The 26,565-nt window shown below is 44.0% G+C and overlaps 1 protein-coding gene across 1 annotated transcript in view; it reads left to right on the forward strand.

Annotated features, from left to right (window-relative positions):
- Window positions 1–24,811, forward strand: part of LOC124788894 (phenoloxidase-activating factor 2-like) — a 450,082-nt gene extending 425,271 nt beyond the window's left edge. Inside the window, exons 6-8 of the mRNA XM_047256177.1 lie at window positions 272–555; window positions 16,381–16,532; window positions 21,832–24,811. Coding sequence (XP_047112133.1) covers window positions 272–555; window positions 16,381–16,532; window positions 21,832–22,011 — 616 coding nt within the window. The 3' untranslated portion in view covers window positions 22,012–24,811. The remainder of the gene's footprint in view (window positions 1–271; window positions 556–16,380; window positions 16,533–21,831) is intronic.
- The last annotated feature ends 1,754 nt before the right edge of the window (window positions 24,812–26,565 follow it).

Below are 26,565 nucleotides of genomic sequence, written 5' to 3' on the forward strand. Positions count from 1 at the left end.
AATGCCTTTGTTGCTGTGGCATCTCTATTTCCACTCGACACGCACTGGGCGATGAATGAGCGAACGAGAGAGATACGTGCACCAGGAAGGCCATTATCGGCAATCACATGAATGGGTAACTTACAGCTGACGCTGACGTAGGCTCTTAGCTCCGATGCGAACATTAAAATCAACCCCAAGTTGCTGTCTTCATTGATGTTTTACAATCTTGTGAAAGTGGCTGAATGTCTTTGAGACACCCTGAACAATGCGGTGTGTGTTGCGGCCGCAGCGTGCAGCGCGGGGCCGTGTCGCGGCTGAAGGTGCGCCTCGGGGAGTTCGACGTGACTGACGGCGGCGAGCCGCTGCGGCACGAGGAGCACGAGGTGGCGGGCGCGGCGCTGTACCCGGGCTTCGACAACCGCAGCCTGGCGCACGACATCGCGCTGCTGCGGCTGCGCGCGCCCGCCCGCCGCCGGCCGCACATCGACGTCGTCTGCGTGCCGCGCCTGCGCGCCGCCCACCCGCCGCCCGGCGCCGCCTGCGTCATCACCGGCTGGGGCCGCCGCACCGAGGGTAAGCACTGCCCACTGGCTCTCGTGCACGCCTCACTGACGTCTACGAATGACGGGGCCTTCATATAATCACAACAGAGGTTAAACGGAATAATCGTAACTGCTAAACAACGGCGCGGTGTACACTTGCGAGGTGCCGGGGTGGAGAAGAGTTTGTACCTCTTTAGTTCAGACTAACGAGACACGCACTCGATCCCCTCCTTATCCACCAGCTAATTAATCATGCGCACAACGGTAACGGAAGGAAATGATGGTGGACTCTGCTAGTTGGTAAAATAAGGAGTGCACACTCACAATAATTAAATTAAAATCGTAATCTATATAAAAAAGAGAACTTTATCATAATAAATTACAATGAAAAGAACACCCTTAGCTGCTTACAGGCGTTGACATACGTCAACGGGGACAGATGAAAATGTGTGCCCCGACCGGGACTGGAACCCGGGATCTCCTGTTTACATGGCAGACGCTCTACCGATATTTTTTTTTTTTTAATCTCATTTTGTTCGCTTTCGTTCGTTTCATCTGCTCGAGGTGGACGTCGTAAGACATCCGTTTAAGTTCGTTGTTGATCGACTAACTCAGTTTTTTTTTTATTACAGAGGCCTGCTAACCCTCTGACCGAACACGCTGAGCTACCGTGCTGGCAAGCCATCTGAGCCACCGAGGACACAGAGCATAGCGCGACTGCAGGGATTTATCTCTGGCACGCCTCCCGCGAAACCCACATTCTCAACGTATTGTCTCGCACTACATTCGTAGTGCCCCCGCCCATTATACTCATTACTCGCGGCGCGTTGCCGATTCCCGTAAGAGTTCGGGCACTGTTTGTGCATTCGCACAGAAGAAGAAGATGGTCAAGTGGCCGGTGAGCCTTCACTACATATATATATATATATATATATATATATATATATATATATATATTACACACACACTAAGATGGGATCTGTTCTTTCGGACATGTCCGAAAGAACAGATACCATCTTAGTATATATTTATCATAATAAACAGGAAATGGGATCTACGAAATGATATGCGGATTAAATATCACAGTGAGATTTATTATATATCAAAACATAAATGCGCACGATTGTCGACACACACAGTAGGTTAAAGCATAGGGTATACTGAAATATTATGAGAATAAGAGTTGGCTCGAGAAAAAGGTGCTCTTACTCTCTTTGATGCAATAGATTGACGATAATGACTGGATGTCCTAATGAATCTCCCGACTATATAGCAGTATCGCAATTATTAGTGAGACCTCAAATGGAGAAACAAGCAAGGTGGACTTGTAGCAAAGCGAGCGCGTGTGCTGATAAGGAATTCAGTATAAAACTGATAAGGTCCTACAATGCCGGAGCCGCAAAATACTGTACCAGCACTGAAATCTGCAGCCCGTCGTCGGTAGGCAGCGTCCTGATGATGTTAGGTACCGACGTCTGCAGTGCAGCAACTCTGTATCAACCCCCCGGCCGCGAAGGCTGTCCGAGAATGCTAAGTTCTTCCGAAAACGAGCGACCAAGTCGCATGACCGTCCGACTCCGAGGAAGATCAGATCCCGAATCCACTGCTCCCGCAACGCAAGAGCGAAGCTAACATTGCTCTACCCCCTACTCTCCTCGAAAACTGCGAATCAGCATTCAGTTCTGATTCCAAAATTCCTCCACAGTGTCTCAGAACATCATTCGCGTCAATAGCGACCGTTCCCTCCAGTTTCTAGCAGAGCTTTATGATGTCAACTAGCCTCAGTTTAAGTTGACCAATCAAGCCTCTGCTATTCAGCTGAGGGCACTGAACTTGCCTAGACCACCGGTCATCCAGCGCCAGACAGTCGCACCCAGCAGGGCACAGTCCACAAATATTCTCAGAATAAAGAGGACAATGCAGTCAGTCGGTGCCACACATCTTCGTTCCGGACGCACCATAACGGTAAACACATAAACTGTGGCGACACTCAGACGTCTCGCAGGTCGTTTCGCCCTGCATACAATAGGAGAAACTCGACTGACGTCAGTCGTTCCGCCAGGAGCTTAAGCCTATTCTACGAACCCCTCAGAATTCAGGGAAGAGCAGCCCCCGACCGGAAACGCAGTGTGCCGCGTCCTCTGATGCTCACCTCGCACAGGCCTCCCAGGGAAGTAAAACAACATGTATAGGAATCAAGTGAAAAGTATTTTTTGAGCACTCAGTACAATTTCATTACGATAACCTTATTCGGTCTGTTACTACCGTTCAGTGACATAGAACATTAATAAAATTGATGAAAATGAGAGGAGACATGCAACAGAGGGCATGGAACCTCTCACACTATCTGAGCAAAAGTATCCGGCAATCCATTAGTTGATATTTACGTGGGTTGTGTCCATCTTTCGTGTTTATGACGGCTGGAACTCTGCTGGAGACACTTTCAATTAGGTGTCTGAAATGCGTGTTGTCTTTTTTGTTCTTCGGCTTCTTTTTTATACCGTTGCACATATGCTACTTGTCTATGAAAAAAAAAACGTAAATTAGTTACGAACCACGGCGTGCGCACACTTTATTCAACATGCAAACTTCACTACAGATATTCGGATTTAGGTTAGACATGTTGGATTTGCCTGCCGTTATTGACGAAGATGCAGCGCAGACGAATAGTGAGCGGTTTCAAAAGAAATGTAAGTGACTCAGAGAAGATTTAAAGACCTGCTGCGCCACGATTTACGAGGGCCATTTTCGTTTCAACCTCCGATCGTTCGAGAAATTAAAACCACAGCAAAAATCTAATGGAGTTTTGTGCAGATGTGTTGCACAGTGTCTTTAGTATGTCCATCTATGGCGTCACGTCACACTTTTCAGTTGTGAGCACGTAATGAACACTTGCAGATACCTAGAAAATAATGTCTCCCGCCATACGTGGATTGCTGCTAAAGCCTAATTTACACGACGACTTTGGATTGCGCTCCGCGTTGCGTGGAATGAGCTGCACGTAAGTGGTCTCTTATTTGACTGTAGACACGGCGAAACCAGTATATACTTCAGTTTCGTCGTTTTGTGGGTTCCTGAGTCGTGTCTGAAATGAAAGTTTTGGCAGCTGCACGTCGCACGAGTTGTGATGGAGTCAAAGCTTGTTGCATGGAATCGCTGCATAAGAAAAAAATAACAATCGTGTTTCGATTCGTAACTGGATGAAGAAAAGGAGTCACTTCGGTTGCTCAGCAACCTTGCTGAAATAATTTGTAATGGAAGACCCAAGAAGTTCTTTTAATTATCTTAGAATGTCACCAGAACTGTTAACGTTTCTTCTAAATACAGTTAATTATGCGATAAGGAATAAAGATATTGTAATGCATGAAGCACTGTCGCCAGAACTGAAATGACATATCACATTGCATGCATTACATCGAGAGCACTCGGCATGCTATAGGATGCGGTTTCAGTTGGTGATGACGCTTTTTCATTCACACCAATAATTATTAACAGTAATAATTATTAATATTAATAGCAGTAATTATTCGAAGGAGGCCGCATTAAAAAGAGAATGGTCTGCAAACTACTCTCTTGAAGATGACAATGTTCCAAAATTCAAACGTAGTATGTGAATGGGGAGCACTGCTGCGACGTTTTAAATAGATGAATATTGAATAAAGAATGTAGCTTCTTGATTTGTGTATCCTTCCCTCCTGTCTACAATATTCCTTAAAAAAAAGAGTGGGCCAACTCGAACGATGGGATTTTAGTCTTGTAGACAAGAGCATTTCTACAGTTAGAATTACATTTGCTTGTATTTTTCTTAATTCAGTTGTATGTGTGCTCCTAATTCAATAAATTTTGCCCTGCAGCTCAGATATTGTCAAACTATCTATGTTATGATCGCACATGACGGTCTCAGGAGCAGCAATATGTTGCTAATTTTTGTAATCAGCATCACTGAAATCCCACAAACACCTATGCAAAGCATATATATACATACAAAAAGCGAGCATTATTCTCCGTTCCCCACTTCATATTTCAGTTTTTCTACATTCTACGAACTCACATAACCTCAAAACGTATGCAACTAGTGTCGCCAAAGTTGAAACACGCCGAAACTGTTTAGTTTCACCGACGAGTTGCACAAACACACGGCGCGCATGCGCAGTGGCGAGTAGCGCAGTTTCCTGCAACCTAGTGTCGTCGTGTAAACTAGGCTTAAGGGGTTTCTCCAGAGTTCATGCAGCGTACATAAATTAACATACGTTTCCTTCCTCATGGTAGTTCTAGGTCTCCTACTGCAGGTGCAACAGAGAAGCTGCTGCGGTGTGTGTGATCAGCTCGGACTTGAATGCCTCTGATTTTCACCTCGTCAAAAACAAACCACTGGCTGTGCGGACAGCATTTTGGCAGAGAGAACGAGCTGCTGCCAGCATAGGGAACTGGCGGAAATCATGGGCGGCTGCCTGGTATATCTAAGATATTGCAAAGTTGGTATCACTCTACGACAAGTGTCTGAGTCGGAACGGCTATTATGCAAAAGGATTAGCTGTGATTTCCATTTCTCGACCAATGAGAAATTAAAAAATTAACCTGATATTAACCCACAAGTTGATTAAAAGTGATTCGGTGCACACTACAGCTAAAGCTGCCATCAACCCGAGGGTTGGTTTGAACATCAAAGAGTAGTGTATGGTGCAGGTTTCAGCAAGCCCTGTCTCGTGCACTGGTCCATAGGGGCTGTGGCTTAGCCCCCGTCGCCAAACAGGCTAGCGGTATGGCGAGCTGACAGCGGTTGCTGCACGTCGCACCACACGCAGCGGGCTGTTCCACAAGGCCAGCCACTAATCTGGCGACCCACCAAACTGCTGCGCTAATCTCTCTACTTAAGGTATTCACTTCTCCAACTCGTCTATTGTACCGCTCCCGCCTTTTGCCTGTCTGCAGCGTACTAAAGGTTACAGGCAAATTCTGTAAATTGTTATTCGTTTTTCCCATCTTAACCAAACAGCAGTTATGGGAGTTTTACACCCGCGTTATATCACTTTTATTTACAGACCATCATCAATGTCCTTTGGTGTTTATGGCTCTTACGTTGTGAATATCAGTGATCCCTACGTACAAGAATACATTATCTTAAATCTGTCGACATATTTTCGATTTGTGGTATTTTTGAAATTACGAATAACGGTCAGAAGAATCCATTCAACGAAATGATATTCTGCAATTTTTATTGGTGTCACACACTTTTTGTTGTATCCTGCCTACTCGTAAAATATGGGGTGCCTAGGAAACTTGCTTTCTCGTATCGCTAGACAACAATCCAAGCAGATCGGATTAATGAAGTTTATCACAAAGTGAAATGATTACAATACTTAACTTTGTGAAATGCAGATGTGTCCCAAACAAAGGCGACAGATGAAATAAGAAATCTCTTCAGTATAGACAATGCTATATAGCAGTAGCGAAATGATTAGTCTTGATGCTATTCTGGAACTCGCTGCTGTAGAATTCGTAGAACTGGGAGTCTTCAACTCCCCGCGGAGAGGTGGTGCGGCGCTTATGTCCGTGTAGAGGGCGCTGCCCCCGCGTTGGAGAGGGGTCGGTCAGCGTGCAGCTGGCTGACGTCGTCTCATAGCCCTATCTGCTCTAACGTTCCCGCCTGGCGTGCCGGCGCTTGACTTTACGCCGAAGCACTTTTCCAGTCTTAAAAAAATAACACTGTGGCTTCTACAACTAGGTAAACTAATGAAACGTATGAACTGAGCCTACAGTGAAGTATGCAACCTCGAACAATCATTGAAACTGCTACGAAAGCGTCAGTTTCGCGTAGCCGATGGAATAACACACACATCCGAGAGTTCCAGAGCCTGTACAGAAAATTGGAATAGAGATCAACTTAAACATAATTTCCGCCCTTTTTATTACTCATGAAAACCACAAATTGCTTGTTGTACCACTATACAGCGACAACTTCATAGGTGGTGGTCCAGATTGCTGCACACACCGGTACCTCTAATACCCAGTAACACGTCCTCTTGCACTGATGCATGCCTGTATTTGTTGTGGCGTACTATCCACAAGGTCATCAAGGCACTGTTGGTCCAGATTGTCCCACTCCTCAACGGTGGTTCGGCGTAGATCCCTCAGAGTGGTTGGTGGGTTGCGTCGTCCATAAACAGACCTTTTCAATCCATCCCAGGCATGTGCGATAGGGTTCATGTCTGGAGAACATGGTGGCCACTCCAGTCGAGCGACGTCGTTATCCTGGAGGAAGTCATTCACAAGATGTGCACTATGGGGGCGCGAACTGTTGTCTATGAAGACGAATACCTCGCCAATATGCTGCCGATATGGTTGCAGGCATATGCGACACTCATCGGTGAAGAGAACGTGATGCCAATCCTTAGCGGTCCATTCGGCACGTTGTTAGGCCCATCTGTAACGCCCTGCATGGCGTCGTGGTTGCAAAGATGGACCTCGCCATGGACGTCGTGAGTGAAGTTGCGCATCATGCAACTTATTGCGCACAGTTTGAGTCGTAAAAGGACGTCCTTTGGTTGCACGAAAAGCATTATTCAACATAGTGGCGTTGCTGTCAGGATTCCTCCGAGCCATAATCCGTAGGTAGCGATCATCCACTGCAGTATTAGCCCTTGGGCAGCCTGAGCGAGGCATGTCATCGACAGTTCCTGTCTTACTGTATCTCGTCCATGTCCGAACAGCATCACTTTGGTTGACTCCGAGACGCCTGGACACTTCCCTTGTTGAGAGCCCTTCCTGGCACAAAGTAACAATGTGTACGCGATAGAACTGCGTTATTGGCCGTCTAGGCACGGCTGAACTACAGACAACACGAGCCATATACCTCCTTCCTGGTGGAATGATCGAGCGAGGTGGCGTAGTGGTTAGACACTGGACTCGCATTCGGGAGGACGACGGTTCAATCCCGCGTCCGGCCATCCTGATTTAGGTTTTCCGTGATTTCCCTAAATCGCTTCAGGCAAATGCTGGGATGGTTCCTTTGAAAGGGCACGGCCGACTTCCTTCCCGATCCTTCCCTAATCCGATGAGACCGATGACCTCGCTGCCTGCTCTCCTTTCGCAAACAACTAACGAACCAACCAACCAACCTGGTGGAATGACTGGAACTGATGGGCTGTCGGACCTCCTCTGTCTAATATGCGCTCCTCATGCATGGTTATTTACATTTTGGGCCGTTTTTCTGACATCTCTGAACAGTCAAAGGGATTGTGTCTGTGATACAATGTCCATAGTGAATGTCTATTTTTTGATGTGTGTATAAGGAGTGTTCAAATGAAAATGTACAAAACGTCATAACAACCAAAAAAAGCATTTCAGGCGTGCTTGAAATTGGGCGACGAACTGAAGTGCACAGTGGAGGGCTGGGACCCGTCACAAACACAGGAATCCTGGGAACGTGTAATCCTTCAGCACGTGAATCAGTAAGATTGTTGTGCTCAGTCCTCTGGTGATTACTTTTGAATAAAGGGTTACAGCCACAGTGTTGTTTCGCACCTTTTATTTTGAACACCCCTCATATTTTCACGTAACCAATGAGGAGTGAGGCAATGAATTTCTTGCACTGAAACTGAAACCATTCTCTTCTTCGCTACTGTCACAAATATTTGGCTGTTTCTTCGAATATGTCTCGGATTACGATGTTGTGATTAAGTTGGGACCTAACAACAAAGCTTAAAGGTAGCAATTAAATTTATTATCTTGGTTATCACAAATATTTGATACTTTCTTCCCGTATACGTCACGATTTACGAGTATGGCTTAGACTGGTACCTAAAAGAAGAGCTTAAATTGCTCGGAATGAAATGAACAGTAATTTAGTTTGTAATCTTGGATGACAAATATTTGGCCGTTTCTTCCGAATGTGTTATGAAATGGGATTAGGCGCTGATTTTAGAAAGTGGAACGTTGTAGATGATTACTGGTTGTCAGAGAAATACTTTTAAGCACTTTATTTGACGCTCAGCAGCACAGCGTAAATATAACATTGCTCAACGGTTACACCGTGCTCTACCACATCACTGTTAGTGCTCACAACTTTTAATGACTAAGTTGATACCTTAAGAAGTACACTTGACCATGCAGACTGCATGAGAACGCTCACTTCAAATTGTGTGTACCGGTACACAAATGTTATTACATTAACTTATCAATCTTCGCAAACATCAAACTTTTCATTATGAGAAATATACTGAATTGATTTATCCAAAACTTAATAAATACAAGTTGAAATTAACTTCAAACAAATTGGCTTAAGTTAAAAATATTTTGCTGTTACTATACTGCAGAATGTTCAATAATGAATTTTATTATTAACAGTCTTATTGTCACGTATGTGTCGCGAATGAGTAGCGTAAAGTATTGTAAATATGTAGCTAACTGTATAATGTTGCTTAAGTGTTGCAGTAAAGGAGTAACCTAAGTGACGCTAGGAAGCAGAAGGAACTGCGTTTTTGTGATAATGGTAGTGAGGGCTACGTGACCAGCAGCACAGAAGATTCTGGAAAGAGTAGAGGTCAGGAGGACAGCTCGTGATCGCGTGAGAGGCGCTGGATGCAAGCCTTTATGAGCAGCGCCGCCGGCACTGCTGTGGATTCAGATTCCGACTCCCATCTGTCTGCTCAGACGCTGTACCTGCGCTACTCTGACCTCGCGACGGGACCTAGTTTCTCGTGGCACTCAGCTGCACAGAGTACAAGCAGGACTGCGCAACATAGTGTGTTAGTGCCTCGTAGAATTCGACAGTAGTTTCCAATCCTACACCGTTGTTCAGTCTCAATTATTATTCAGAGTTTCTCGTCCTTTTCCCCACCGAGTTTCCTTATCTGAAAATATTCCACCTTGTATTCTAATGCACCAAGGTCTACGAGTTGGACGAGCCACTTCACAACTGGAGACAGCGTCAGCTTCTATCCTGATCCGCTTGCAGGACACTACATTACGACCAACGACAATTTTCATATACATACACACTCTGTCCTTAGCCTTAACCTATACAGTAACAAAAATAAGGTGACTTTTTAATATTCACCCTCCCTTTTGACCACTGAGGTTCCTGATAGTTCTAGGCTAGTCATTCTCTCGTCTTAATATTAAAAAAGATGTGTTAATGGATAAGACCCAAAGTTCGGAGCAGCTTGACTTACTGCCAGCTCCAATAATTATTAGACCGTGAGCAGGTATTCTTTGGCAGCTGGGTTACATATGTACGGCAGCATACACACTTCATACACATGACACAACGTCGATTACCTTGCTATAAATCTTCACAACGCCTTTTGAAGATTCCCAAGTTTAACGTACCGATCGCTTACACAACATAATCGACCACCAGCTGCAGTGTTCCCAATTAACGGTCGATGCACTCCAGATACATTCACCATAATCTAGATCTCCGTTACCAAAGGGCATGGCTCCCGTCAGAATACTGGCCGCCTCGCCTCCAGTCGCTGAGTCCACACCCCCCCTTCTTGTCTGTGCGTCGGTTCTAGGCGCTACAGTCTGGAACCGCGCGACCGCTACGGTCGCAGGTTCGAATTCTTCCTCAGGGATGGATGTGTGTCATGTCCTTAGGTTAGTTAGGTTTAAGTTTTTCTGAGTTCTAGGGGACTGATGACCTCAGCAGTTAAGTCCCATAGTGCTCAGAGCCATTTGAACCATTGTCTGTGCGTGCAGTGGAAAGGTTAGTCTCGCAGCAGCACGCTCTCTGTCGGTGACCACAGACACTTCCAGAGCTTCACTTCTCACTTAGTACCCGTCTCTATCTCACTCTGTGACTACTCTCCTTCTCTTACTCTGTTCAGCGATTCTACCCTGAGGTGACAAAAGTCATGGGATGCCTCCCAACATCGTGTCGGACCTCCTTTAGCCTGGCGTGGTGCAGACACTCGGTGTGGCGTGGACTCAGCAAGTTTCTGGAAGTCCCCTGCAGGAATATTGAGCATTGCTGCTTCTTTAGCCGTCGATAATTCTGGAAGTGTTGCCGGTGCTGGATTTTATGCATGAACTGACCTCTCGATTACGTCCTAAAATGTTCGATGGGATTCGTGTCGGGCAATGAGGGTGGCCAAATTATTCATTCAAACTGTCCAGAATGTTCTTCAAACCAATCGCCAACAGTTGTGGGCTAGTGACATCGTTGTTTGGGAGCAAGAAGTCCATGAATACAAATGATCTCAAAGTGGCAAAACATAGCCATTTTTAGTCAATGACAGGTTCAGTTGGACAAGAAGACCCAGTCTATGCCATGTAAACACAGCTCGCACCATTATGAAGCCACCACCAGCTTTCACAGTGCCTCGTTGGCAACTTGTGTCCATGGCTTCGTGGGATCTGCGTCACATTCGAACCTTCCATCAGTTCTCACCAACTGAAATCGGGACTCATCTGACCAGGCCACGGTTTTCCAGCCATCTAGGGTCCAAAAGATACAGGGTGTTTCAAAAATGACCGGTATATTTGAAACGGCAATGAAAACTAAACGAGCAGCGATAGAAATACACCATTTGTTGCAATATGCTTTGGACAACAGTACATTTTCAGGCAGACAAACTTTCGAAATTACAGTAGTTACAATTTTCAACAACAGATGGCGCTGCAAGTGATGTGAAAGATATAGAAGACAACGCAGTCTGTGGGTGCGCCATTCTGTACATCGTCTTTCTGTTGTAAGCGTGTGCTGTTCATAACGTGCAAGTGTGCTGTAGACAACATGGTTTATTCCTTAGAACAGAAGATTTTTCTGGTGTTGGAATTCCACCGCCTAGAACACAGTATTGTTGCAACAAGACGAAGTTTTCAACGGAGGTTTAATGTAACCAAAGGACCGAAAAGCGATACAATAAAGGAACTGTTTGAAAAATTTCAACGGACTGGGAACGTGACGGACGAACGTGCTGGAAAGGTAGGGCGACCGCGTACGGCAACCACAGAGGGCAACGCGCAGCTAGTGCAGCAGGTGATCCAACAGCGGCCTCGGGTTTCCGTTCGCCGTGTTGCAGCTGCGGTCCAAATGACGCCAACGTCCACGTATCGTCTCATGCGCCAGAGTTTACACCTCTATCCATACAAAATTCAAACGCGGCAACCCCTCAGCGCCGCTACCATTGCTGCAAGAGAGACATTCGCTAACGATATAGTGCACAGGATTGATGACAGCGATATGCATGTGGGCAGCATTTGGTTTACTGACGAAGCTTATTTTTACCTGGACGGCTTAGTCAATAAACAGAACTGGCGCATATGGGGAACCGAAAAGCCCCATGTTGCAGTCCCATCGTCCCTGCATCCTCAAAAAGTACTGGTCTGGGCCGCCATTTCTTCCAAAGGAATCATCGGCCCATTTTTCAGATCCGAAACGATTACTGCATCACGCTATCTGGACATTCTTCGTGAATTTGTGGTGGTACAAACTGCCTTAGACGACACTGCTAACACCTCGTGGTTTATGCAAGATGGTGCCCGGCCACATCGCACGGCCGACGTCTTTAATTTCCTGAATGAATATTTCGATGATCGTGTGATTACTTTGGGCTATCCGAAACATACAGGAGGCGGCGTGGATTGGCCTCCCTATTCGCCAGACATGAACCCCTGTGACTTCTTTCTGTGGGGACACTTGAAAGACCAGGTGTACCGCCAGAATCCAGAAACAATTGAACAGCTGAAGCAGTACATCTCATCTGCATGTGAAGCCATTCCGCCAGACACGTTGTCAAAGGTTTCGGGTAATTTCATTCAGAGACTACGCCATATTATTGCTACGCATGGTGGATATGTGGGAAATATCGTACTATAGAGTTTCCCAGACCGCAGCGCCATCTGTTGTTGAAAATTGTAACTACTGTAATTTCGAAAGTTTGTCTGCCTGAAAATGTACTGTTGTCCCAAGCATATTGCAACAAACGGTGTATTTCTATCGCTGCTCGTTTAGTTATTATTGCCGTTTCAAATATACCGGTCATTTTTGAAACACCCTGTATGATCAAGAGCCCTGAAGAGGCGCTGCAGGCGATGACGTGCTGTCAGCAAAGGCACTCGCGCCGGCCGTCTGCTACCATAACCCATTAACACCAAAACGCGCCGTACTAAACGATACGTTCGTCGTACGTCCCACATTGATTTATGCAGTCATTCCACGCAATTCTGCTTATCTGTTAGCACTGACAATTCTATACAAATGCCGCTATTTTCGGTCATTAAGTGAAGACCGTCGGCCATATCTCGTGCATGGTGAGAGGTAATGCCTGAAATCATGTATTCTTGACACGCTCTTGACACTGTGGATCTCGGGAATACTGAATTCTCTAAATATTTCAGAAATTAAATGTCCCATACGTTTAGCGCTAACTACCATTCCACGTCGTGTGGCCATATTCGCGTCAGAATCCTTTTCAAATAAATCTGAGCAGAAATGACAGCCCCGGTAATGCACTGCCCTTTTATATCTTGTCTACGCGATACTACCGCTATCCCAAGACTTGTCACATTAGTTACAAATTGCTGCAGATTTCAATGGTGGGCCATCAGCGAGTGTCAGCCTGCGAACCATTCAACGAAACTTCATCGATATGGGCATTCGGAACCGAAGGCCCACTCGTGTACCCTTGATGACTGCACGACACAAAGCTTTATGCCTCGTCTGGACCCGTCAACACCGACATGGACTGTTGATGACTGGAAACATGTTGCCTGGTCGGACGAGTCTCGTTTCAAATTATATCGAACAGATGCTCGAGTACGGACATGGATACAACCCTTCAACACCGACATTGGACTGTTGATGACTGGAAACATGTTGCCTGGTCGGACGAGTCTCGTTTCAAATTGTATCGAACAGATGCTCGAGTACGGACATGGATACAACGTCATTAATCCATGGATCCTTCATTTCATCAGGGGTCTGTTCAAGGTCGTGGAGGCTCCGTAATCGTGTGGGGTGCGTGCAGTTGAAGTGATAAGGGACCCCTGATATGTCTAGATACACTCTGACAGCTGGCACGTCCATAAGCATCCTGTCTGGTCATCTGCATCCAGTCATGTCTATTGTGCATTCCAACGGACTTCGGCAATTCCATAAGGAGAATGCGACACCCCACACGTTCAGAATTGCTACAGAGTGGCTCCTGGAACACTCTTTAGTTTAATCTCTTCCGCTGGCCACCAAACTCCCCAACATGAACATTATTGAACGTATCTGGGATGCCTTGAAACGTGCTGTTCAGAAGAGGTCTCCACCCAATTGTACTCTTACGGACTTATGGAGAGACCTGCAGGATTCCTGGGGTCAGTTCCCTCCAGCACCACTTCAGCCATTAGAATTATATTAATACCTTCAGCTGCTGACGGGTGTTGATCTATATCAACGAGGACACACAAAATGTGTGCCCCGACCGCGACTTGAACCCAGGATCTCCTGCTTACACCTCAGACGCTCTGTTCATCTGAGCCACTGAGGGCACAGGGGATAGTGCGACTGCAGGGACTATCTCGCGTACGCCTCCCACGAGACCCACATTCTCACCTTGTATGTCCACACACTACATTCGTAGTGTCCCACCCCAACACAATCATTATTCGTGGAAGAAATTCTTACCAAGTCCCGTAAGAGTTCGCGGAATATGTGTGCATCCGCACAGAAGGAGAAGGTCATGACCGGTATTGCCAGAACTATATACTATATGGATGTGGTGTGTTATTTCGGACATCTCTGAAAGAACAGACACCATATCCACATAGTATACTTCAGACCTTAGTCGAATCCATGCCACGTCATGTTGCTGCACTTCTGCGTGTTCGCGGGTCCCTACAAGGCAATAGGCAGGTGGACCAGTTTCTTTGGCTCTGCAGTGTATATACCAGTTACAATGCAAGACTGCAAATCAGCATAGTGGGAATGAGAGACAGACGTTTCAAACTAGGTATAAAGAACGTATAAGAAGCTGGAAGTATAAAAATAGCAATTCTACCTTTGTCAGACACCTAATAAAACAAGGATATAACCATCCAGTTTGGAACAGGAGATGAAAATTATTAGAGTGAGCAATTATAAAAAAATTCATACATTAAAGGAAAACATTAACGCACAAAGAGCCCTTTAAACGAAAAAGAAAGTAATTAATGAGCATGTCAAGATACTCAAAACTCACTGATCATGTCAGCCATTACAACAAAGAGATGTAAAATATAACCAGGCTAAATAATCTGTCTCTCTGTCTCTCTGTCTCTCTGTCTCTCTGTCTCTCTGTCTCTCTGTCTCTCTGTCTCTCTGTCTCTCTGTCTCTCTGTCTCTCTGTCTCTCTGTCTGTCTCTCTGTCTCTCTGTCTGTCTCTCTGTCTCTCTGTCTCTCTGTCTGTCTCTCTGTCTCTCTGTCTGTCTCTCTGTCTCTCTGTCTCTCTGTCTCTCTGTCTCTCTGTCACACACACACTGAACATTTATCATTTATAACACAACGACAGTTGGTAACACTGCAGACAGTAAACACACACATTCCGTATGCAGGATGACACATGGATTAACAATATCAGAAATCGTAACAGCAAAGGATAATTTATCTCACTTGTGTTGCAAAAGTTATTTCTAATCTGAAAAAAGAGAAAACGTAACATGGAAGCATATTTGTAACTACTTTATAACGCGTTTATTGTGTACGTAAAACAAACATATAATACATGCCACTGAAGATCCTTAACAAACAGATGAAGCGAATAGTGTATGGGAAAAATCAAACTAAGTTTCATGGTCACAAACTTTTTCTTGACAGTTTACCAGTTTCGGTCTTTAATGACTATCATCAGATCGTTTCATAAAGCGAAGTCCCAATGTTTTTGTGAAACAGATCCGATGATTGTCATTAAAGACCGAAACCGGTAATCTGTTAACAAAAAGTTTGTGACCATAGACGTAATACATCTCCGAGAATTGAGGCAACCAAGGACCGTCACAAAACGGATAAACTGGCACCAATTTAAATTATCAGGAATAATTTCTAACATTATCAGCAAGCACTTAAAATATGACAGTCAGTTGTTTTAGAATTGTTGACATTACGTGATCTTTTCCAACCATATAGCAGCTAGCGTTGGTGCTTCAGCTTGAAATACATGTTAACTCGATGTAGCTGAAAGCGTGTCTTCTACAGAATACGGCTCTTATGTGCTTCCAGAAGACTCAGCTTGATGATTCTAAGGGAGTTCCTCTACATAAAAAGAATCTACAGAGTGGCTGAACCTTAATTCTTTAATTAGTCTGAATCTGTCTTATGCTTTGATACGTCATTAATTGACGTTTAATATTAATATTGTGTCAGTGTTAAAGATAAATTTGTGTTTCTGACACTAGACATCCCATCCACTGCAGTAAAATCGTGCTAAGTTTGGAAATGTCTCACAATAATGCACGAGAATGCGTACCTTAAGTGTCACCACCCGGTGAAGAAATGATTACATGAAATAAGGGCACAAATCATGTCGTTACTTTCATTTGCCAACTTATTAACAAGCTGCTTCTTTGGTAACAGCGTTTTCTGAATAAATTCTGTACTTGAAAGAAATATTACTGCCAATACTTGTGCTACATATGAAGATTTTCGCTACTTGTGGATTAGATTGAACTACCCAAAACAGATTTTGAGGAAAAATTTATAAGAGCAAAAAAGTCGGTGGGACTCTCGGTCATGCGAGAGTTTGACAACAATGGTGACAGATTTGCAGCCTTCCCTGGAGCCGCGTCTGTGGAGAGATATCGCTACGTGCGTTCTCAGTGACCGGATAAGACGTCCGAAATGTTGGCACCGCTTAACGCCTACTGGCCTGCACGCCTTGTGTTGCAGACTCTGACCACTCGGTGGTGCTGAAGGAGATCTCCGTGCCGCTGTGGAAGAACGCGGACTGCGAGAGGATGCTGCGGCGGCACTTCGGGCCGCGATACTCGCTGCCAGACACCGCCATCTGCGCAGGCGCCGAGGGCCGCGACGCCTGTGACGTAAGTGCAGCCACCGTACGTGTGTAAACTTTTAGATTGCAGACCTCTCCCTAGTCCTGAATCGGTAGAAGTTGGTAAACGTCATGAGGCTTCGGTAGGCACGCAGTTTCGACTGCTGCCAACATAACGTAGCTGACTGTTGTACAAGGTAGCCATTGTCGTTTGCTTCGTTATTGTTTTGCGCTGTACTGTTCTGCGTGTTTTTATTGTGCAGATGTGCTAAACATTTTCAAAATGAGTGAAGAGGCAGTTGCTGGCCCATCTCGGGAGTCGCCAACAACCCCTACCGGTAGGCCTACGGTTAGATGGAAACCAGTATTACGTAGCGATGCTCGCAACATTGTCGGATGAATGGTTTGTGAGCGCATGGTAGACAAACACACACACACACACACATTATATATATATATATATTAATGTACATGACTATTTCAGTTTCGTTTACGAACAACATTTAAGGCGAGTTTTACTTCCAAGCCTTTTGTCTGCTTTCGTGTAAGCATGACGCGCAATTTGCAGTACCAGCACTGCAACTGGTAGGCGTGCCTTGTCCCCCCCCCCCCCCCCCCCCAACGGCTCCTCTCACCTCGCCAGCCAATGCTTGCTTCCTCCTCTCCCCGCACTCCCCTCATAACTCTGCCGTCTTACAGTTAACACACTGTACTAGACGCCGGTTACACAGCTTGTTAACGTACATCTAGCTACTGCTGTACTACTCCCCTTATTCATAATCTGTCCGATCCAAACTATTCTTACACCCCAAAGTAATGCAGAACTGACCGGTAGATGTGACGAGTGGCGGGTCTGTCAGTGTAGAAGTTGTGTATTCCCGACATACTGCCGACGGAACAGCGACCAAATCAGTGCTGAAAAAGTATATGTTTGTGTCTACAGTCGCGATTTATTTATTTTGCCCAAACATTTATTTTTTCATAAAAGTTGTTGAAACACCTGGTGAAATCCGCAGGACAGAACAGGTAGTTGGAAGTGTGGAAATGGGTCAAAAATGAACGGCGGTCAGCTACACTAACACATACAACTTATTTAGTTGCCCAAACATTACAGCGCAAATTTACGACCTTAACTATCGACTGAACATGTCACACAATCTTATAGCTTAAGGGCACAACCTCTTTAATTTTTTAAACGGCTGAAGCCACACGATTTAAAACACAACTACAATAAATTTTCAAAGGCAGAAGGCCCAAAGCTTTATCCAAAAATATTTTAAATGAGGCTGAAGGCCCAAACAATGCAAGACTTGACAAGTAAGGAACTTTCAGTTTTAAAATGGCTGAAGGCTCATTATTTAAAACCCAACTAAAAGCATACAAATTCAAACCATCGGCTATGAGCCATTAAAATACACAGTCAAACAGCAATAAGGAAAAGCTGTACAGCCAGCGCCGCTCAGAAGTTTCCGGGGGTCGGTCTGCAATTGAAATATTAACGTTCGCTTATGGGGGGACAGATAGGCGGCCCAACTATATCCGATCCGCCGGCAACCCAACCAAGAGACAGTCAACGGACCCACCGACAAGACGACTTGCTTTCCACCCGACCAGTACACAAGGAACTCCAATGCCAAAACGTAAAAGGCGTAGCCGCCCACAACCAAGTATGCGTAATCTGTCAAAACTACTTACACGTGTTGGACAGCGAGAGCACGGTGAGGAAAGGACACTGCCTGAATTTTACGTCAGCGGACAGGGTAGGTAAACGGAACGCTAACGGCCACAAGGCAGAAAATTCCGCTGGTGCACTTGGACTTGAAATAACCAAAATATAGTTAAACTCCACCAGATGGTGGCCAAACTTTCGCCAACTCGAACACTCGCTGTTGCTCACGTGAATACCCCGAACAGCCAACCAAGAAAACCAGCGGCACAATGTGAACAGACTGACTTCGGTAATTAAATCATCACTCAACTTTGATGTCCTGGGTTGGTGAGCCACGAACCTCGTTGCAATTGGAACAGCTCCCATACACTTCGTAAAGACCGCCAGCGGGCCCGGTCCACTGCGCCGCACGGAGATTTCGTGGCTGATCCACACCAACCGACCGACTGCCACACATCAGCACGGAGACAGCACTAAAATAACTGAGCAGTCGACATTAAAAGCTACACAAAGTTTGACGAACACTTGCACGAAGGACTAGACTATACTAACGGCAGCGACTGTGCAATAACAAGGACGAACCACGAGTCGGCACACGCAGCCAACCCTTAAGCGATTGCCGGCCAACATACACGTCGTTCGACAAGACTACCGACGGACGACCAACCAAGGTGGTCCGCACTCAAGTGAAATGTGTGTCGGGCCAGTCATGGCTATCCGGACCTCACTGCAGCCGCGCCCCGACTGAACTTCTGCCACGTCCTAAGTCAAACACTGCCAGGTCCGAACTGCACTGCTAGCGCCTCCCAACTCACTGGCAAATCCAAACTAACTCCCAACACACGATAACCGGGAAGTAATAGCAGTCAGCAAAGATAATACACCAGGGCTTATATCGATAAGCGCCGCTGCTGCCGCTCACGGTAAGGCAAGGCGGCAACTCAGTGACACCAGTAATTAAAATTAACATAACAAGGTGGTAGTACAGTAAAATCAGGATGTCAAATGAGATATGGCATGAACACGAGCCACGCACGGCTCAATTGTGAGTAGAGAAGCAGTAACAGAAAACGAGTCGTTCAGGAGAGCTCAGTGACTTGGGATGTAGTGTAGTCATTGGCTGTCACCTGAGTAACAGATCAAGTAGAAATATTTCAATCCTCCTAAATGTCCCCAAGCCGACTGTAGCTGATGTGACTGTCAAGTGGAAACGCGAGGGAACAACCGTAGCTAAACCGAGACCAGAGAGATCTTTTTTACTGAAGAACAAAGATCGCCGAGCACTGCAGAGATTAGTTCTAAAAAGCGCGTGAAATCAGCTGAAGGGTTCACTCGTTAATTCCAAAGTGCTGCCAGCTGCCCAGCTAGTTCGATGACTATGCGGAGGGAATTCAGCTCCTCACAAGCCACCCATTTCTATACTCAACGCTAAGCGACACTGGAGGCGGTGTAAAGAGCGACGCTGGACAGTAATTGACTGGAAGCGAATGATATGCAGTGGTGATTCATGCTATAGCCTGCGGCAATCGCGTGGGAGGGTTTGGCGAATGTCTGGAGAAGGTTAAAACCATTAAGTGTAGAGCCAATAATGAAGCACAGAGGAAGTAGTGATACGGTATAGGGATGTTTCTTGTGGTAAAATGTCGACATCTTACTGCACTCAAGAAAATGCTCAATGCGGAACGATATGAACACATTTTACAGCTCTGTGTACTGCGTACCGAATAGGAATAGTTAGGAGAGATTGACTCTATCAGCATATCAATGCATCTTCTCACAAAGCAGCATCTATGAGGCAAAAGCTTGTGGACAACAGCGTGCCTGAAATGGACTGCCATGGCAAGAGACCCGACCTAATCCCACTGGAACCATTTGGGTTGAGTTCAAACGGCGACTTCCTTCTAGATCCCAAGGTCCACCCTTCCCTGGTTTCGGTTCTCGCTGATTAATGGGCTGCCATTCCTCCACAAACAGACACCTCATTGATAGCGTCCCTGCAGACTTCAAGCTGTCATAAAATCGAAGGTTGAACTACCCCCAATTGACGTTCACTAATGAGTGTCCTGATGATATTCGTAAGATAGTATTCATCTCAAGAACTGGACTTGTCCATTCTCCCCCTTTTAGCCTGCCCGGAACACCGACGTACTTTTTCTCCGTCCTGCCGTCCAGCCATTATACCATCGTAGTCGGTTATTTCTCATAATAAAAGACAGCAACAAGCGGCATGTATCAGTCGAGGGTACACGTCGCACAATAAAGTGCCTGGAGCGCCACCTCGATATTCCTACCCGGATCTCACAAACAAAGCGTAGTACGACATCCTGAGGTATGTTATTGTCCGAAACCTTGTTACTCAGATCTTCCTCGTCTACAATACGAATAGATTTGTGAAGAAGACGTTATGTATTTCCTATAGCACCCATTCTTGGATTACTTATTTATTCAACTGGGGGTCAGAAATCTTGTAGATCATGCGTTACGGTGAAAAGCCTGTTTTATTACAATTTTACAGAAATAACACGCATTTATCTTGTATTTCCATTAATTAATTTCATAGTACGTCTCATCTACTGGCTTATAAATGTACACTGTCCCTCATATCTCTCCTCGTCCTTAACGCTTATGTCGGAACAACATGACCGAAACACACGTTCCCATCATACTAAAATCCTCTCTGTTCCGCTGCATCGCTCAGTCACCTTCTCCAAGTCCTTTACAGTAGCGGGAACCCGACTCTGGAATAACCTCCCTCGTTATGTTAGAGAACTTAAAAACAGGTCCGGCTTCAAAAAACAGTTAATGACGTATCCACTTGAGCAACAGTAATGCCTTCCTCTGTACACGAATGCACTTCACCTCATTACTTCCCTCTTTCCCCCTCCTTAAATCTCCCTCCCCCAAAACTCGCTATACTAGTAAACATCTACTTTACACACCAAGATATTAATGTACATCTGCACAAATCTTCATTACTATTGCCAATTTTTCTCATTTTTATCATTATTATTTGATTTTTTGTACTTTTACTATTATTGCTTTTATCATAATTTGTATGTATAGCACCTGTTGTAATAATACTGCCAGTACCTACTTTATTATGTCTTAGTCATTACGCTTTATTCATATTGTGACTAGAGTAATCTAATTTTCATATTTAAAGTATTGTCATGATGTGTGAAATGCTGCATGTGTGAAACACTGGTCCGATGTAAGAGAGGGCCTGATGGCCCTAATCTGATCAGGTTAAATAAATAAATAAGTAAATAAATAAATAAATAAATTTCTAGTTTCGCAGTTACAACTGAAGTAGCTGTAAGATAGCAGACCAGCGCGCTTGACGGATTGGCCTGTTGTAAGAACTTAAATCTGAGGGTTCAGGTACATCACGGGCGGCACTATTAAGAGTGGGACGGACCAATGAGGGAATAGCATCGAGCGGCGGGAGTTCAAATTGAAAGTATTCAATTTATCATAAGTTAACATAAAGGGAATTCCATGGAATTTTCTTATTTTTCCGATCGTATGGTAGATGTCCACTTCTTGGGCCATGCTGATACATGCTCTGGGCCGTATTCCGTCCACGGGCCGCGAGTTGGACACCCCCGGTGTACTTAATCGTAACAAAATCATTACGCAAGGGACTGTGGAATTACAGATGTGTGTTTTTGTGGCGCAGGGTGACGGCGGCGGACCTCTGGTTTGCGAGCAGAACGGCCGCTGGTACCAGGTAGGCGTCATCAGCTTCGGCGTGGGCTGCGGGCGCCGCAACACGCCGGGGGTGTACACGCGCGTCGCCATGTACGAGCAGTGGATCATGGACACCGTGCTGCGGCACCGACACTCCGGCCGGCAGTGACGGCGGGCCTCGCGGGGGCGGAGGCGCCGTCTGCCGCGGTGACCGGCGTCGCCAGGGGGCAACGGGCCTCCGGGATCCGGGCTGCTGACACTGCCTCAGTCGGCTGTTCGTCTCGCAGAACGAGAAGTGCCGTCCCTGAAAATAACGCCGTCCAGAGGGAAATAACGTGCCCGCATCGCTCCTCAGCAGTGGCGTTATCTCTCTCGCCTGGTTTCGACCTTGTGATAGTATTTTATTTATCTACTGAACCGCGACTTCCACGAACACTTAGATAACGATAAAAATAGATCCATACGTGAGTATTATATTACGAACCTCTACCAACGAGCGAGTGTTAACAGATGGTGACGCGACCTTTCAATAATGGTGCAGAAGAACTTCTAATGGATCCTAGTATTGTTTTATAGCCTACAAACTGATTTTATAATGTGCAGAATTGGTTGCTAGTCGTATAATAGGTATAAGCAAATACCCATTCCTGCAAACAAATTCTCTGCAAGTGTAAAGTGTTATGTTGTAATTTATTTGGAAGTCCAGTAGAGGCACACACTTGCTAATATCTGTCTCCATCGTGTGAAACATTGTTGCCATTCTACGAGTGGTAACGCTACAGAAAGAAATACGAAGTGCTACTTTCCAAGAGAGATGTGGTACTTTCAAATTTACTGCCAGATATTTCGCTGTAACTGTAGGTAAACATCGTAATCATTTCTTCGTTATTTGACGTGTTCCGTCGCCGTCGACTGTTTTGCAGTTCTGTTTTCTTTTTGAACCAAACTATCAGCACGATATTCATGTTACAATTTTCACTCAGAAGTACATGTAAATGTTTGTTGTAGAATTAGATGGTATTTCGTTTCCACAGACATGCCGAAAATAATTCGATACATTTTTTAACGATTACTTTTCGTGCTTTGAAAACTAAAGCATAGCAGAGTGAAATGCTAAATACTTTGTCGATCAACTTTCGCGTCTTCTGTGGAGAGTATTGAAGGAAGATAAGAAAGTATTGAATTAGACCCTTTTAAACCTTTTTCCCAAAACGATTAATTCATAAACCGTTTTCGCAAAACAGTTGTTAAACATTTTGTAGTTAATTATAGGTTCCAAAGCGCTATACTAAGAAGAGAGTCTTAGTTCGTAAAATTACAGCTATAATTAGCGTCATTTCCACACATACAGTAAGCTGATTTTGTTGATTATCGTCTGTGAATCTTGCTATCTTGCATATGTTATTTCGATAATATTCTTATCCGTTCATTTTCCATTTTTATTAGGACAAAGAGTCGAATTAAAGCCCCTGTAGCACACTGAAAAGATAAAACGTAAATTTCACAATATTTTTTATAACTTTCTTTACGAAAAACTATTGCACATATGGTGCAAGAAAATTCCGTTAGCAAACTAAAAACAAAGTTAGTCATTCGTAAGGAATTCGTATTCGTAATCAGCCACTTTTGCGATTTCAAATAGATTTAAGTTTTTGAAAAGTAGATCATTATACGTAACATCTACCATGTAATCTAGCACACAACTTTCGAGCAATAGATCAGCGAGACTGACATTTCTCAAATTATTCCAAACCATTCTCAGTGATGTCTTTTCTTCACTGTAAAACCTGAATGGATCCGGCTGTACTTCATTCACTCTTCTGATTTATGGTGACGAATAAAATTCACTTAGGTTGATATAGATTCCTCTAACGGGCGCAACAACTTTTCTTAATTATTATCAGGATTTGTAATTACATGGAGTTAGAACTATAAAAATTTTTGAACTCCTATATCTCCATTTCATTAGTTTTCTTCTGTTACATTAAAAGTTGGTTTTCCTCTGGGAGGCAATCGATAAATGTTTTCTTATCGAAAAACTTTGTTTCATTCTAAGCAGTCTGACGCGCATTCATTACTTTATTATAGAATTATAAAATGCTAAATGTTAAATGTTGTCTTCTTGATTATGCATCTAAGAATCCTATTTTTAGCAACAAGTTTTTATTTAAATCGTAGTGTTGAGAATCACAGAACACAATAGGAATCTCAAGGTCTAACTAATATGTGAACAATTTTGTATCCCAAAATACACCATGCATTATATCCGTTCGTTGAATTTTTTACAACTCCAAACTCTCAAGCAATATAGTTATGGTCTCTGAAACACCTTCTGAAGTTGCTGACCGATACAAGAAAACCACGGTATTGGTAGCTCATTAAGTTCGTTACAAGTTTTTTACACTGTTATCCTATGAGCATCAGATCCGTCAGTATCCTTCACACTTACACGTACAGTAAATTGATTTTGTTGATTTTCGTCTGTGAATCTTATTACCTTGCATGTGTTATTTCAGAAATATTCTTATCCGTTCATTTGCCATTTTTCGTGGAAAACTGCTCAGATCCGCCCACCCTAAACGTTTTTTATGATTTTCAAGTAGAAGAAATAGTGAGTGTGGTCGTTTTTTATACCACTCTGGCCACAAATGGTGTACATTTTTGAAAGGAATAAATTATTTATAATTATTGGAGTACTTATGAAGAGATGGTAAAGCCTAAGTGTATCCCGTTGTTGCAGTATCAATGACGTAAACAAACTCCGCTCTTCTGACACTAGACACCATTTGTCACCGATTACTGTGTATCGGTGCAAAAGCTGAAATAGGTTTGTGGCAGATGCTAATTTAATAGTTTATTACGACAAATGCTAAATGAGTCTTAAAACTGTAGGATTCTACTTTAATTTATATGAAATGTGTTATTTGTAAAAGTAAATGTACAGAAAATTACACTGTATAATTATGGAATACTCCATGAAAATAAAGTATGTTATAATAACAACTAAGAATGACAAATTTACTTATTATTCCCGACAATAAAAATAGAATTCATGGAAATTATTGCTTCCTACAACGGGATCATCATAAGAAAACTCTTGTGGAAATGTATGTTAAAATTTCTCTAGAATAACGTGCTGGAAATTTGATAAACCATACCATATAAACGCATCGTAACATATTATGGCCTGACCTTGCATGGATTTATGCAAACCGCTTTACCAAAACGAAATACTAACTACTGCCAAGGGTGAGAATCAGTGGCCCTGGGACAATATCCGAAGTCGATTTCATCTACCGTAAAGGCTGTAGCTAGTGTATTCTGGGGTGTAAAAGGAGTCATTCTCATTAATTTACTTCCAAAGTGAAGAACAATAACTGGGGGATACCACGAAAGTCTTCTCTGTCAACTACGCGAAGAAAACATTTGAAGCGGCCTGGCTTGCATAAGTAAGAAGTCATCTGTTAGAAGGATAATGCATCTATCCACAAACATCGACAAAGAGAAAGAGAGTGATTTGAAGGACAAAGAATTGCTTCCAGTGCGTGCAAGGGATAAGTCCCTGCAGTCGCGTTATTCATCTGTGTCCTCATGGGCTCAGATGGATAGAGCGTCTGCCATGTAAGCAGGAAATCTAGGGTTCGGGTCCCGGTCGGGGCACACATTTTCAGCTGTTCCCATCGAGGTATACCAACAACACCTGTTGGCAGTATCATTTATTCTAGAGAAGCTGCACGGTCACCAATGGTATCTGTTCTTTTGAGAACAGTTACTATCTTCATATAAAACTTTTTGAGTTTCATGACAATGTAAAGTTATACAATATAAAGCCCTAAAACATAGCTCTAGCATCATAGGAATATCTTTTCAATAATTTATAATAGCCCTGTGTTATTCTACATAACATTAATACATGTAAAATTAAAGCAATAACAGCCCTCGATCGCAAAAATTAAGACCTAATTAATTCTTGCGACCGAGGGCTGTCATTGCTTTAATTTTACTTTGTAAACGGTCGCTGACCATGCAGCCATGGTTGAAACATAAATAAATGTTATTACCCAAACTAAGATTCCGTCACTTGCTTCGCCAATGTTACCCACTGTATGGAGAGCAAAAATTACGGAATTAAGAGTGTGAGATGATCTAGCGCAAGCGCGCGCGCGCACACACACACACACACACACACACACACACACACACACACACAATTCGAACATTAAGTTTTACATATCAATTTTTCGTTACCTTTTAATGTTATTGAAGAACATCTTACTGAACTGTTTTTTTTTCTGAAGTAATTGAACTTATGAATTACAAAATAATAACTTTACAGAGGTATTTGTTTACAGTTTCATCTGTCGCTGTGTCTCTGGAGAACTTGTTTATCATACTGCATCGTAAGCCAAGACAATTATTCTTGCTTTGTCAATACAAGCTGGGAGGCGTGGCACGCTGGTAGTAAGAGAGAATATTCCGCATCCAAACTGATCGATCTGTTGAATATGACTTAACTTCCTACTCAGCCTGTGCTTCTTTGAATAATTTTACATCATTCAACCGAAGAGCTCGAGAGAATCATCAACCGACATTTCAATAACAAGCGGCTACGAAACCATGAGCAATTTTATAAACCAAACGACACTTGATCAATTAAATTTCGGACGTGCAAACGAATAAACCCTATTTGTGTTCCTGACATTTCGGCCGTATACCTTTCAGC

Source organism: Schistocerca piceifrons, chromosome 3 (assembly GCF_021461385.2).
Source record: "Schistocerca piceifrons isolate TAMUIC-IGC-003096 chromosome 3, iqSchPice1.1, whole genome shotgun sequence".
Classification (NCBI taxonomy): Eukaryota; Metazoa; Arthropoda; class Insecta; order Orthoptera; family Acrididae; genus Schistocerca; species Schistocerca piceifrons.